Source organism: Protobothrops mucrosquamatus, unplaced genomic scaffold, assembly GCF_001527695.2.
Source record: "Protobothrops mucrosquamatus isolate PMUCROS unplaced genomic scaffold, P.Mucros_1.0 scaffold3311, whole genome shotgun sequence".
NCBI lineage: Eukaryota > Metazoa > Chordata > Lepidosauria > Squamata > Viperidae > Protobothrops > Protobothrops mucrosquamatus.
In genome coordinates, this window is record NW_015389301.1 from 165760 (window position 1) to 180793 (window position 15034).

General features: G+C 38.1%; 1 protein-coding gene across 1 annotated transcript in view; it reads left to right on the forward strand.

Moving 5' to 3' along the window:
* CATSPERE (catsper channel auxiliary subunit epsilon) overlaps positions 1-15034 on the forward strand; it is a 63721-nt gene that overhangs the window by 45138 nt on the left and 3549 nt on the right. Inside the window, exons 14-18 of the mRNA XM_029286316.1 lie at positions 7058-7137; positions 7546-7645; positions 11426-11527; positions 12329-12401; positions 12753-12876. Coding sequence (XP_029142149.1) covers positions 7058-7137; positions 7546-7645; positions 11426-11527; positions 12329-12401; positions 12753-12876 — 479 coding nt within the window. The remainder of the gene's footprint in view (positions 1-7057; positions 7138-7545; positions 7646-11425; positions 11528-12328; positions 12402-12752; positions 12877-15034) is intronic.

Genomic DNA, 15034 nt, shown 5'->3' on the forward strand with positions numbered 1-15034 from the left:
ACAAAGCGAAGGTTGGAGACCGGACGATAGTTAGCTAATACATCTGGGTCCAGGGAAGGCTTCTTAAGGAGGGGCCTCACCACCGCCTCCTTCAAGGCCGTGGGGAAGACACCCTCCCATAAAGAAGCGTTTATAATTCCCTGGAGCCAGGCTCGTGTCCCCTCCCGGGCAGCCAGTACCAGCCAGGAGGGGCACGGATACAGTAAACATGTGGTTGCATTCAGCCTCCCCAGAATCCTGTCCACGTCCTCAGGAGCCACAGAGTCAAACTCGTCCCATATAACAGTCTCAAGACTTGCTCCTGTCTCCTCCCCCGGGGTCACCCAGTCAGAATCAAGACCTTCTCGAATCCGAGCGACTTTGTCATACAGATATTGAGCAAAGTCCTCGGCCCTCCCCTCCAGGGAGTCCCCTCCCCCCCTCAACTGAAGGAGAGAGCGGGTCACCCTGAAGAGGGTGGCCGGGCGATTATCTGATGACGCAATCACACTAGGGTGTGATTTGACCATGAAAAAAAGGGATAATCTTAAATCCACCACCAGGTCATGTTACTCTGACAAGAAAATCAATTCTGGCATGTGATCACTATCCTCAGTCAGCCCTGTAATAATCTGGTCATGAATTCCTGAGCTGCTTCTGAGGTCACACCCAGGATGGCAGGTTGCAGTTCCCAGAACCATGAGTCTGGGAAACTCCACCACCAGCCCTCCAAGAGTTTAGGCAGGGAGGTTGCTACACAGCAGGGAGGCCAGTATACTAGTAATAATCCCAACTGATCCCATGAGCCCAGCTTCAGAAAAAGGGTCTTGCAATCAGAAACGTGCAGAGCAAGGCCCCTGAAAGTCACTACTGGTAACCACTTTCTGATAACCACTACTACCCGAATTCCCCTGCCCTGGGGTCTTGGCTAGTGCCAAATCTGAAATCCAGATGGACACATTTTTAAGAGGGGATCCCCCCCTTTCAGGGTCAACCAGGTCTTGGTGATACATGCCAGGTCGGCTCGCTCCTCTTCAATGAGATTTTGAATAATGTCTTGTTATTAACTGACCTGGCATTTAGCAGCTACAGCTGAACCTCAGGGCTTCCAAGAGTCTGCTGCCCAAGAACTGGGGAAGAGCTCAGGGAACCAGAATACATCACTGATATTATGCATCAGGGCATCTGTAATGGCCAACCCTCTGGCTCCTGTAGCATTCCATGCCCGTCACTACTGTGATACATTGTCCTGCTCTACATCCCCCAAGATGATCATTTCTTCTTCTCACCAATCCTTTCCTCAAAGAACCAAGGGCTCTGCCATCCCCCTCCAGTCACTCACATTCATACTCCCAAGCATTTGGACTGGAATGTCCTTGCAACAGTGATTCTATCAACCCATGGCTAAACTGTGATAATATATTTTATTTGGTATGCCCTTAAAAGAAGACTCTGAAACCTCAACGGATTCAAAATGTAGCGGTCTGACTGCTGACAGGAGGAGGTGCTTTAAGGAGTGTGATATCTATACTAAGATTGCTACATTGATTACCAATAAGTCTCTGGGCCCATTTCAAGAGGTTGTTGACATTCCTTGGTGCCAACTACTGGTAGGATTATTTCCCTTGACCAGAATTAGCCTGTCTCAATGTTCATAAGTTCATCCTGAGGAAGCAGATCCAAATGAAGAGGGAGGAAGGCTGGAGTTGTGACTTCTTTTTTTTTTAATAACAAATTTTATTGGTTTTTTAACTTTTACAACAGAATGCTCAAGACACATCATGGTGGTTAGGTGGTCAATCATCCCAAAACAAAATCATATAATAGCTCAAGTAAATACATTAAATGTTCCCTCTCTATTTCTCTCAAATAATGTAACCTGTTTAACATAATCCATTTCTACATTACATATCTATAAATCCTAATCCTGTTTTGAACTTCATTAATTTACAGTTACCATAGTCCAATTTAATCTTAGATAAATGTATTATCACTTCGGGTATCCCTTCTAAAATACTAATCCAGATATATTCTAATTCATAATCTCATAAATCATTGATTTTATCACAGATCTCTCTTATTTCTTCAGATAGCATTTAAATCTCATTCAAATAATTATGTCTAAAAAAAGAACACACCTATTATTACACAAAACATCGTCTTACTAACTTAACACACTCAATTAGTTGTTAAAGCAATCTGAATTTCTAAAAACCTCTTTCATATTCTTATTCTCATTCCATTACAAAATAATTTTCATACAAATAAACATATTATTCCAAAAAATACATTTTTACTCTGTTTAACATATATATTCTAATAATCACAAATTTTCAACTCTAAATCTTAGTCCTTAAATCAATCCATATTTCTCAAAACCTTTTTAATCCATTGCATATAATTTTAAATTTCTCTTTTTAGTCTTATTCTGGCTTTCTTTTTATGCCAAGCAGGTTTCCATAACAAAGCCTCTTTTTCAGCAAATGGATCTCCCATTATTGCTTGTAATGTCATTTGGGTCAGTAAAAGACCTCCCATCCTCTGTTTTTGACGCCTGGCTCCTGTCTGCTGGATAAAACACTTGATCTTGTCCAATTTTATAATTAATAGTTGATTATCAAAGTTGTCATAATTCTCCAACAGTTGTAATTTCAAGTCCATTTCTGTTAGTTTTGCAATTGTAGATAGTTTAGTTACAATCATTTTTTGGTCATCCAAAGTCTCCATAGGTTGTATGTAAATTAATTCCTCTTCTATTGCTTTTTGGTCTGTAGAATGATCAAATAGAGTCTGAAGGTCAGTTTGTAAGTTCACAGTAGAATTTCTGTTTATTATTTCTGCAGTTCTCTCTCTTATTTGGGAACATATTTCCTCAGCAGCTTCATAAATTTTTTCCAGCATGAGTTTACAGTTGAGTTGTGAATATGGTTTCTCCATTTCAGTAGTAACACAAACAAGAAACGGTTGCAGTTTTAAATTTCTCCACAAGATGTCCTCAGTAAACTATGAAAGTCTCTTCCAGACACCAAGAATGAGATTAGCAAAGTCAAAGAGCTATGGAATCTCTTTTCCGGCTTCTCATGGAGTTTTTTTTTTCCCAAACAATAAAGATTTATCCCTTTAAAAAAATAAGTCCAAGACATAGGAAAACAATATTCTCCAGCTTAGAAGATATAATAATAAAGTTTTATGATAAGGATTTTTCCAGGGCCCCCAAGTAACCAAAAATAAAAATAGTCAATAAGAAGTTTTTTCCTTTGTTATGGAAAGCTCTTTCCCCCAGATAAACAAAGGCAGCTCTTTCAAAGCAGGGAAGTAATTCCAAAAGGCTTTTAACAGGAGAGTAGTTAGGCAAAGAGAGAGAGGGAAAAGTCTCACCGGGATCATCCACGATGGTTTCTTAACGCTTAGATGTTCTTTTGACTTTCAGCTGGAGCAGCTAAATGATCGGCCATGTTACTGGCCAATCTTTTCTCCGTCGGCCCTGAGGAGCTGCCTCAGACCGCGGAAGGAGCTGCCTCCCCCCGCAATCAACGAGAGTCCTCCTCATCGGTAGTCACCCCTCCAGGGTGACTTTTCGACCCGATTAAGGGTCTACCGCAGGTAACGAAGAGAGAGAGTCTCTTCATATGCCTGCACCCACTGCAACCCAAAACCGGAAGTCGGTTGTGACTTCTTGATGTCAGCCTCTCACATTGTGGAAACTTTTGTTTGTTTGTTTATTATTTATTTATTAAATTTCTACACTGCCTCTCTCACCTAACTGACTCTGGACTATTTACAACAACATAATAAAACAAACACTTGACTAAAACCACAGTGTAAAAAAAGTAAAAATCAGACTTAAAAATTCAGAATTCTTCCATCAGTAAGGGAGCTCCTAGCTTGTTTGTCCTCTGTAAGCTGTAAAAACATCTTATTCTTACATGCTTTTAAAAGTAAATAGTGCACCTATCTGTGTAATTTATTGTATATTGTATTTTATTTCATTTTTGCGTGTAAAATGCCTTCCCTTTATTAGAAGTTGGGGTGTATTGCATTCTTTTTTCTTTCTTTTCTATTTATTTTTCACTTTTTATTACTTTTCCATATTCTTTTTACCTTCAATTCAAAATTTGTATTGCCTTTATTCTGTTGAAAGCTTGTTTAATAAAAATTATATATAAAAAGAGAATGTTTTCAAGGGAAATCTACCCTGCTACCCTTCTCATAGCCTTTTAAAATATTGTAAACCCTTAGAGTTTTAGCAAAGTTTACATTTGTTGGGAATTGTGTAAAATATTTTGTTAGGTACTTTAATTCTGTGTCTATCGTCTGTCTGTCTGTCTGTCTGTCTGTCTGTCTGTCTGTCTGTCTCTCTCTCTCTCTCTCTCTGGTAAGAATTTGATCAATAAATACATTTTTACAGTTTTAACCAACTAGCCTCAAGAGGTGATTTGGGGACACTGAAACAGAAGGTTAAAAGTCACGTTGAGGCAATGCTTTTTTTAAAAAAAATTATATAAACACCTTTTTCTATTTTGTCATAGGAAACCTACACAATGTGAGAATTATACTTTCACTATACCACGGTAAGAAGTGTATTAGCCTATATACATATAGGCTAAACATTTAAAATGGTTAAATTCTAATTCTGAATATTGAGTGTAGCAATGGACCATAAAGGCTTCTTTATTTATTATACTCTTCCTGCAAATAAAGTAGCAACAACTGATTTTTTTAAAAAGCCAAACAGTGCATCATCAAAATGGAAGCTCAGCCTGGAAAATAAGATCAGCAAGTTGAGATTAGATGCAAGCAACCTAGAGCAGATAAAAGAAAAGAAGCTAAAGAACAAGAAGACCAAAGAATGCTTATTCAAGAAATATCATCTTGAAACAATAAAGAGTAAGGAAGTCCTGGAAATAATAAAGCAGCAGCTGTATTAGCAGCTATACGCATGAAGATCAGCAGATATGAAGCTTGAAATGCACACCATAGGCAGAATCTCCAATTTCAGTCGGATTAGAAATGTTTCTACAAATCCACCACCAGAGAGACTGCAATGAACCAGTCAACACCTGATAAAGAAGACAGCACAGTTCTGGTTGCATGCAACAAGAATGAAACTTGGACAAAAGAGATGGATAAAAATAAAAACTGATCTGAAAGAACTTGTAATAGCAGCAAAAAATGGTGGAGAAAAGAGTAAGAAAGATCAAGAATTGGTCAGCACCAGATAAAGAGGAATTGCTTGGTTTTTGGTTGAAACATCTGACTAATCTACACCCACTCATTACCAAGCAATTTAACAGCATACTGCAAGAGGTAAAATTGACGAGTGGTTAATATCTGGCAAAACCTACCTAACAATGAAATATCAAACAAAGGGGGCAGCACCAGACAATTACAGGCCAATTATCTGCTTATCAACAGCTTTCAAATTGTAACTGATGTGATAGCAGTCCAGTAGCATCTAGTTGAAAACAAACTCTTTCCACCTGAGCAGAAAGAAAATTGCCTAAACATCACAAGAACAAAAGATCAGCTCCTAATTAATAAGATGATTTTGGAAAATTACAAAAGAAAGAAGATCAACTTGAATGTAGCATGGATTAATTATATGAAGGCATTCAACTCCTTGCTATATGAATCAGTAGAAAACAAAAGCTTTCTGCAAAGATCAAGAACACAATGGAAGACAGAGCTGCTGGTGAATGGTGATAGACTGGAAAAGGTTAATATCAAGTTGACTCAGCTTCCATCCTTCTGAGGTCAGTAAAATGAGGACCCAGCAATAGGCTGACATTATAAACTGCCCAGAGAGTGCTGTAAATCACTATGGGATGGTATATAAGTCTAAGTGCTATTGCTAGTGCTATTGCTATTAAGAGGAAATTTTGAAAGAGACTCACTATCACCGTTAGTGTTTGTTTATTGTTCCACAGATTCATCTGTCAAGTCAGACCATGGCTATTAAACAACAAAAACACCTGCCAGGCTATCCTACCTCATTTACATGAGCATGCATTTAAACTCTATGGAAAAAACATTATCTAAAATAAAATTGCTGCTCAACACTGCCTGTACATACAGCCAAAACATTGCAATGTAATTTGGATTGGACAAATGTGCCACCCTCACCATCAACAGGAAAAAAATAGTGAAAACTAAAGAAATCTAGATGTCCTGTGGAGATAACATAAAGATTCTGGATGAAAACAATTACTACAAATATCTGAGCACCCTTCAAACTGACAACATCAAATACACTGATATCAAGAAGAAGATTAGAAGTGAACACATGAGTATGAGGAAGATCTTAAAGTCCAAACTCAGTGGAGAAAATACTATCAAGACAATTAACACCTGGGCGAATCCAGTCCTTAGATACCCAGCTGAAATATTGGACTAGACTCAAATGTAACTAAAAGCCCTAGATAGAACAATTGTGACAAAAGAAAGTAAAGATAGTACCAATAGTAACGGGACAGTGAAATGCCAAAACAACTGGAGCACCATTAGCATGGACAAAATCACAGTCAAGTGCAAAAGGTAGCTTTATTAGGAGCAATTTGCAATCTGTGACAATACCTTAAATACCTATACCAGGTCCTTTAGAAGGACTCAGTAGGTGGATAAAAAATGGCCAAATCCAGTCTAAACATGGCTGACTGTGCAACTGAATACAATATTAATAGACATTTCATTCACACATATCCTGGAAATATCGTTAATTATTGGTAATAGTAATTATGATGAGTTGTTTCATAACCATCCCCTACATTAATTCTCATATATATCAGAAATATATTGTGTTATGACTGGCCACCCATCAAAAACCTAGAGATCTTATATTCCTTATTAAGTGGCAAAAGGCCAAGTCATTTATCCAATGCAGATGGCATAGAGAATATTGAATGGGATGTTTAATATTGGAATATTACAATTACAGTTCAGAACCTCTTTCTCTCACATTAGGAAGTATCTCAGAGACAAAGGCAAAGGAAACATGGTAAGAATTACTGTTTTATTTTAGTGAACCAATGCAACTTGTTTGTTTTTGTTTTCTAACCATACTAAACTGTCTTTTCCATAGGAAGTAATATTTGATATAGAAAAATATGGCTGCCCATTACAGAGCCATTATACTCAAGATTTTTATCCTCACGTTGAGATGTAAGTAAAACTAAAACAGTGTGAAGAATGAGAAAAAGATGCATTATAGACCCTTTCCCCAACTCTTCATGAGAAGAATTGAAGGTGTCAAAAAAAATCAAGATGGTGACCACAACTGTGTGCCATTGTAGACCTACACCTTTTTATGTGCACAAAGGAACAAGATTCCAATCATATAGTCACAACTGTCATCTTGACCCTTGTCCCATAAATGCCCCTGAAAACGGTGGAGGGTTCTCTCCGGTCTGTGCAAAACTTTCAGTTTCATTTGACAAAGGACAAATGCTAGCAAAATTAGAAGATTTATTGGAAGGGAGGTAGAAGTTAGCAAATGATAAATACACTTGGATCCTTACTATGGCTTTACACTCTTAGAAAAGCTACTGTACTGTGCTTCTTTATATACAGATATAAGGATCACCGGACTCTCATACCAGTTGAGGCAAACTATATATTGTGGGAGATGAATGGGAGGACTGACTTTTACTACAGGGCAACTATGGAAAAGGTAAATTGATTGATGATTTTTGTACTTTATTATTATTTTGTATCTGTTTGTATAATATAGATTGATGAATTGAAATAAGGTATTTGGATCAGTTTTCTTTCTTAGAAAGAAAGGCAGAGAAAATACTAACACTTGTTCCATATCTAAAGCTCCAGTCACCTGACTGGCTTAGAAAAAAATGAATGGAAAAATAGAGACTAGAACTGTCTTTTGCCTTTTTCTGTGCTATGCAAAGGAATTTAAAGGTACTTTTGGGAAAGGTGTGAAAAAACAGTCAGGGAGGGACTTGCAAAAACATTACCCAGTCCAGACATTGAAGCAAGTGTAAAAAAGAAATTCAAAATAATCCCCTTTTGGTTGTTTATTATAAGATGGAATAAAAAGAAACTTGGATAGGCTAACCCTAACCAACAACACCGCCCAACCGGCCCACTTCTTGTGCGGCTGCTCACCACTGTTTGCGTGCATCGCCCCCAGCCTCCATTTCGCTGTCAGAGGCCTTCAGGAAAAGCCTCTGCAGCTGAGAATTGAGCTCTGGATTGACACGCGCGGTGCCCCTCAGTGTCCAGGAGGTGCTGCGTGCATCAATCTGGAGCTTGGTTCTTGGCTGCAGAAGCCTTTCCTCTGGGCGAGTGGCCTTAGATGTGGGCTGCAAGGCGAGGCAGGTGTTGAGGCATGAGGTGTTGAGGCATGAGGTGTTCTTCCATCCATTGCTTCTTCTCCTGCCTTCAGATGCTTTGGAGAATAGCTTGACTCCCTCTTTGTGGCAATCTCTGAGATATTGGAACACTGCTATCATGTCACTCCTTGTCCTTCTCTTCATAAAACTAGTCATACCCAATTCCAGCAACCGTTCCTTGTATGTTTTAGCCTCCAGTCCCCTAATCATCTTTGTTGCTCTTCTCTGTACTCTTTCTAGAGTCTCAACATCTTTTTTACATTGTGGTGAACAAAACTGGATGCAGTATTCCAAGTGTGGCCTTACCAAGCTGTTTTAAAGTGGTATTAACACTTCATGTGATCTTGATTCTATCCCTCTATTAATGCAGCCTAGCACTGTGTTGGCTTTTTTGGCAGCTGCAGCACACTGCTGGCTCATATTTAAATGATTGTCCACTAGGAGTCTGAGATCCCTCTCACAGTTACTGCTATTGAGCAAGGTACCCCCTATACTATACCTATACATTTGGTTTTTCTTGCCTAAATGTAGAACCTTACTTTTTTCACCATTGAATTTCATTTTGTTAGATAGCGCCCAGTGTTCAAGTCTGTCCAGATCCTCCTGTATCCTAAGCCTGTCTTCTGGAGTGTTGGCTATTCCTGCCAGCTTGGTGTCGTCTGCAAATTTGATGAGTTCCCGATCTATCCCCTCGTCCAAATCATTGATGAAGATGTTGAAGAGCACTGGGCCCAGAACAGAGCCCTGGGCACCACACTATACACTTCCCTCCATGAAGATGCAGTTGCATTGAGAACCACACGCTGAGTACGGCTGGTCAGCCAGCTTCTAATCCTTCTGGTGGTGATGCCATCTAACCCACATTTTTCTCTTATCAAGAAGTAGGTTGTGATCTACTTTATCAAATGCCTTACTGAAGTCCAAATAAATTATATCCACAGCATTCCTCTGGTCCACTAATTTTGTCACTTGGTCAAAGAATGCAATAAGATTTGTCTAGCATGATCTGTTTTTGACAAATCCATGTTGGCTTTTGGTAATGACTTTGTTTGCCTCTAGGTGTTTGCTGATTCGTTGGTTGATTATCTTTTCCAGAATCTTCCCAGGTATTGAGGTCAGGCTGATAGGTCTGTAGATCCATTTTTTTTCCTTTTTGAAGATGGGAACTACATCAGCTCTTTTCCAGTCCTCTGGTAGTTCCCCAGTGCTCCAGGATCTTTGAAAGAGATAGTTCAGTGGTTCTGAGATCACATCTGCTAGTTCCTTCAGAACCTTGGGGTGTAGTCCATCTGGTCCTAATGATTATGTTAAGCCCACTCCGAAAAAACAAGCTAGGGTTTATTTTCAGGGAACCACAGTATCAAGGTCTTTTCCAATGAGTCCTCTTTTCTCATTAGGTGACTAAATCATTTGAGTTTCAACTTCAGTATATGTCCTTCCAAAGAACAGTCAGGATTGATTTTCTTTAGGATTGACTGATTTGATTTCCTTGCAGTCCAAGGAACTCTCAAGAGTCTTCTCCAGCACCACAATTTGAAAGCATAAATTCTTCGGCCCTCAGCCCTCCTTATGGTCTGTCTCTCACAGTTATACATTACTACTGAGAAAACCATTGCTTTGATTATACAGACCTTGTGATGTCTCTACTTTTTATTATGCTGTCTAGGTTTGCCATAGTTTTCCTGCCAAGGAGCAAATGTCTTTTAATTTCATGGCTGCAGTCACCACTTGCAGTGACCTTGGAGCCCAAGAAAACGAAATCTGTCATTGATTCCATTTCTTCCCCTTCTATTTGCCAGGAAATAATAGGACTGAATGCCATGAACTTAGCTTTTTAATGATTTGAGCCACAGTCAGCTCCACGTTTTCACTTAACAAACCTAATTGGGACTAACAACTTTGTCGCTGAGCAAAACAGTTGTTAAATAAAACATCATCTGACTGTTCCCCTTAGCGATAAGCCCCAGACCTTCCTCTCTGTGCTCCTCCTTGGTGCAATTGTTTCTTTCTCCACTCCACTGGGATCACTGATGCCAGAGGTTCATGCTGCAACACTGGGGCTTGCCACTGGTTGGCACAGAGCTTGCTGTGGCATAGGGCTTGACATGGCACTCAGCGATGGTGCCAGTGTCAATAGCACTAGGATGAGTAAAGGCCTAGGGTCTTCAACCGTCTCAGTCCACTGATTCTGTTAGCTGTAAATGCCAGCAAGATTTGTTAGCCTGGTGTACCTTTGCCTAAATAGGATCTGAGCTGAAAAGGTAGATGGATATTTCTTTATTTATGCATAAACAATTACAGATCCCCACAGATACAAGGTAAAGGGCCTTTCAGAAAGGTAGGAAATCACTTTATATACAATTCAAACATATTGGATTTGGAATGTATTCTTTCATTGTTTAGCATCATTTGACTCATCTGTGATTTAGCAAGCATATTCAGTAGCTTTATATGTACCATATAACATTTTATAGCATCATATAATATTTTAGTATGGTCTTGCTAATGCTCATTGTTATATTCAGGAGATGCGTTCCCCATATTATAACGAATATAATGAGTTTACAAGTTACTAAAGTTCAAATCTTTGCACAATTTTCTTTCTTGGCCAGTTTGAACTGGTTCTTATCAGAAGCCACATTCCACATGGAGAATGTTCTGTTGCTTCAAAGAACTAGAAACATTAATCAGTTACTAAACATTAGACAGTTACTAAAAACATTGCTCAAAGAGGCCCCCCTCTCCTGATCCCATCAATTCTGCTCTCAGGCCTCTTCTTCAGCTCCTGGCTATTGGTGCCAAAGAGTGCTGTCCCAAGCCTGCACTGCAGTAAGCTCCATGCTAGTTAGATTGAAGCCCAGTGCCAGCAGGCCTCAAGCTATGTGCTATGTAAATGTTGCATGGTTTTCAAATGCCCGAAACNTTTTGAATGGTTGTCGAACAAATGATTGTTAAGTGAGGACTACCTGTAACAAAAATTCAAATAATCTTTAGAAAATAGAGTAATATTCTAAACATATATGGTTACCAGAATCTCAAGAGTTTATCTATTCTGAGAATTCTTTTCTTGGTTAAGTTTTGTGTGCTTATGTTTTTAACAGGTCCGTTGTTTAAATACTGCACAGAGTTGGAATCAGATGATTAAAATATACAATAAAACAATCAAAACAATTGAAGATGTAGATGAAATATGGGGACCTCATGTAAGCATCAGCATATAAGTAAAAATATGTAAAATCAGTCTTTAAATATATATCTAATTTTATTTAGCTATTAATATTTATTTAAAATAAAAGAAGCGTCCAACTCTTATAAGTTACTTCTAACAGTTATTGATTTCTGAAATTATTTTGTTATTATAACTGTTTTTCTAGATGTCAGTCAAGTGATATAATTCAAGAGTGCAAACATATTGGAGGAGATTTTGTTGTTAATCTGTCTGCTGTTTTATGCTTTTGGAGTAATCAGGACAATTGCAGTGATTATTTTCCTGAGTGAGAGTCAAGAATGTAGGAGAAGTTCCCCTGACATGAGAATATGGAAGTATGGGAGAGATATGGTGGGAAATGTTGGGCAAATCATTACAGATTTTAAAAACCCTGCAGTTCAGGGCTGATCTATACTTCCTAGGAAGTTACAGGACTAGTGAACTCAAACTAGTGCCAATAAATGCCAGCTCCATTTATAGCAAGACATCAGTCATCTGTGGTAGGTGAGTTGTCAGACTTGAACAAGAACATAGCATTTTGGTTCTTCATCAGTCTCAGTATTAAAGAAAAAAAAGGGGTGACAATAATCTTCTGAGACAGGTGTCCAAGAGTCTTATTTTGGAGCCGACTAGATGTTAATGTCTATATGTTAAGTTGGCTGTACAGACAGGATAGGGATCCTGCTTAAGTATCATCTACTCTTTTTCCTGGCAGGACTGCTTCTTGTGCTGATAGACATGGTTACTGGGCTTATTTAGATGAAGATATTTTAGAATTATCTTTGTTTTGGAGCAGTTGGTGGGTGGTCTGGATATGGAGAACATGGACAGTGAGTACTTTGCCATAGTCAAATTACTTCCTGGTTCAGGTGAGAGTTGTTGCCATCTGGGAGCTCCATGATGTAGAAGTACTGATTAGGGTGATCACCTCAGAGACCTCATGGATCTAGATGGTTTCCAGAAAATTTTCCCTGTACTGTTGCAAGTAGCCATTGCATTCAGGAAGTTTATGGAGAAAAGTTGTGGATTCTTTTAAGACCCCTATAATTAAAATAAGTAATTCTGAAATGTATTTATTTTTTGTGTATTTATTTGTATCATGAAATAGTACAGACACAATCTAAATACTTATATTTCATAATCTAAAGTTATGTTATTAAATAAATGAACACATCTACTTTTTTTTCAGAATTACAAGTCCTGTTTTAAAAAAAGACCAGAAAAATTAAGGAAACTGGATAAAAAATATGAGATCTTAAATAGTTCTGGTTTGAACTTTTTAACTTGGCCTCAGTATACCAGTACTTATATGTTCAAGCTGACAATACTGGATCCAAATTTCAGGTTTAACTTTTCAAATTTGATTTGAGTCTAATAGATATTATTCATTATTTGTACTCTCAAAGGAAGGCTATGCTTCCACAATGTTTCATATGGAATTACTTTATGTTATTAATAAACTTTTTACAGGGTATCTACATGTTGTCATCCAATGGTTATCAAATTTGCTTTCCTTGTGCTTTTCCCACCTTTTCTCAAACTGTACTTAAACTGTCTTCGTCTAGTCCTGGAAACTTAAACTCATTCACAGTACAAAGCTATTCTCTAACTTTATTCCTTCTTTTCATCCTGCTCTTTATAATTCTTTTTCAAATATTTAAGCCATTTATTTTTTCCTTATTTTCATATTTTTCCTGTGAAGAGGTGTGTTTTTTCCCTGTAGTCACTAAAGGCAAAGAAAAATACCTTCTCCACAATAGACTAAGGAAAAAAAATCCTCTGACATTTACAGAATATCCCCTTAGAGCAGGGGTGTCAAACTGCTGGTCCATGGGCTGGTTGCATCATGCGGAGACTGTGCCCACCCCAGCTCAGACAATGTGAAAAAAGTCGCAATATGTCATGACACGTCATGTGTCACGGCGAGTTTGACACACGTGCCTTAGAGTCTAAAGGAAAAAAAACCTATTCATTTGAGAGAAAGTTCCCCTCTTCTCCTAGTCTTAATCCTGAAAAATCCACTCACATTCTCACAGAACACTGCTGGAAAAACTCCATTCTACATAACAGCCATTTGAGTATTTGGAGAAAGCTAGTGTCTCTTTGTTGTCTTGTCTTCTCCAACATACCCAATGTCTCCAATTTTTTATTGTGGGTTATTCCTTCCTGGTCCTTCAGCAACTTGCTTGGTTTGCTGTGCCTACATCCTTACTAAAACATGTTACTGAGATTTGAACACAGGATTTTCAGTGTAGTCTGACCAATGCAGAACAGAGAGATCAGAGTACTCAAATTTCAGCTTGTTGCAGAAAACTTATTATTTTGTGTTATTTACAATTGTATCAGATACAGCAAAGATAGTCATTGAGTTTCTAGATGAGAATTTTCATACTGCATGCAAGACACACTTACATTTGCATGCACTGCTTCCAGTGGTGGGATTCAAATATGTGAACAACCGGTTCTCTGTGTGGATGCCGCTTCCGGAAGTCCATTCTGAGCCTGGGCAACAAAAAATTAGCTACCAGTTCTGCCGAAGTGATACAAACTGGCTAAATCCCACCACTGACTGCTTCCCACTATGATCTTCCTTGTTCTATATTCATGCCTTTGATTTTCCCTATCCAGGCTATTCAGTTTGTATTCAACTTGTTGGTTTCTACTCATTATGCCAGTTTGTTAAGATACTCCTGAATTTTGATATTTGTTTTAACTGATCTTGCAATTTAGTTCCTATTTTTCAATTGCACCCTGTCTTGCCTGGATTTGATTTCAGCTTGTTCTCCCACCTCCAGCCCATTATCAAATTTGGGCGACATTCAACATTATTAACATATACTAGCAAATAGTATGCTAATAAACAACCATATTTAGAGGTTTTTTGTCTGCCCTCTATTTTTTTCTGCATTTTAGACATAATCTTCTTGGTATATTGTGACAACTTGTTCTTATACTTTGCATACAATTTTATATTTTATTCTACAAGACTTAACAATGTTTTAACTATATTTTATGGTCCAATCATACTTTGTAATGGATGTGAACTGTCTAGATCTCAACCTTGTGAACTTTAAGATATATGGGCTTCAACTCCCAGAATTACCCAGCCTGTAAAAGGAAATAATTAAATTCATTTTTAAGTCAGGATTTAATTATGGCTGCTCTGTCCAATTTCTGCATTAATTTGCAGAGAAAACACTGCAAATTATTGTGTAAACACTTGTTTTGAAATGGCTACATATGTGTATACAGATAGTCCTCAACGTACAACCACAATTGAGTCCAAAATTTCTGTTACTGAGTGACACATTTAAGTGAGTTGTGTCCTATTTTACGACCTTTCTTGCCACAGTTGTTAAGTAAATCACTGAAGTTGTTAAGTTAGCAACAGTTGTTAAGTGATTCTGGCTTCCCTATTGACTTTGCTTGTCAGAAAGTCGTAAAATGTGGTCACATGACCCTGGGACACTGCAACTATCATAAATATGAGTCAGTTCCCAAA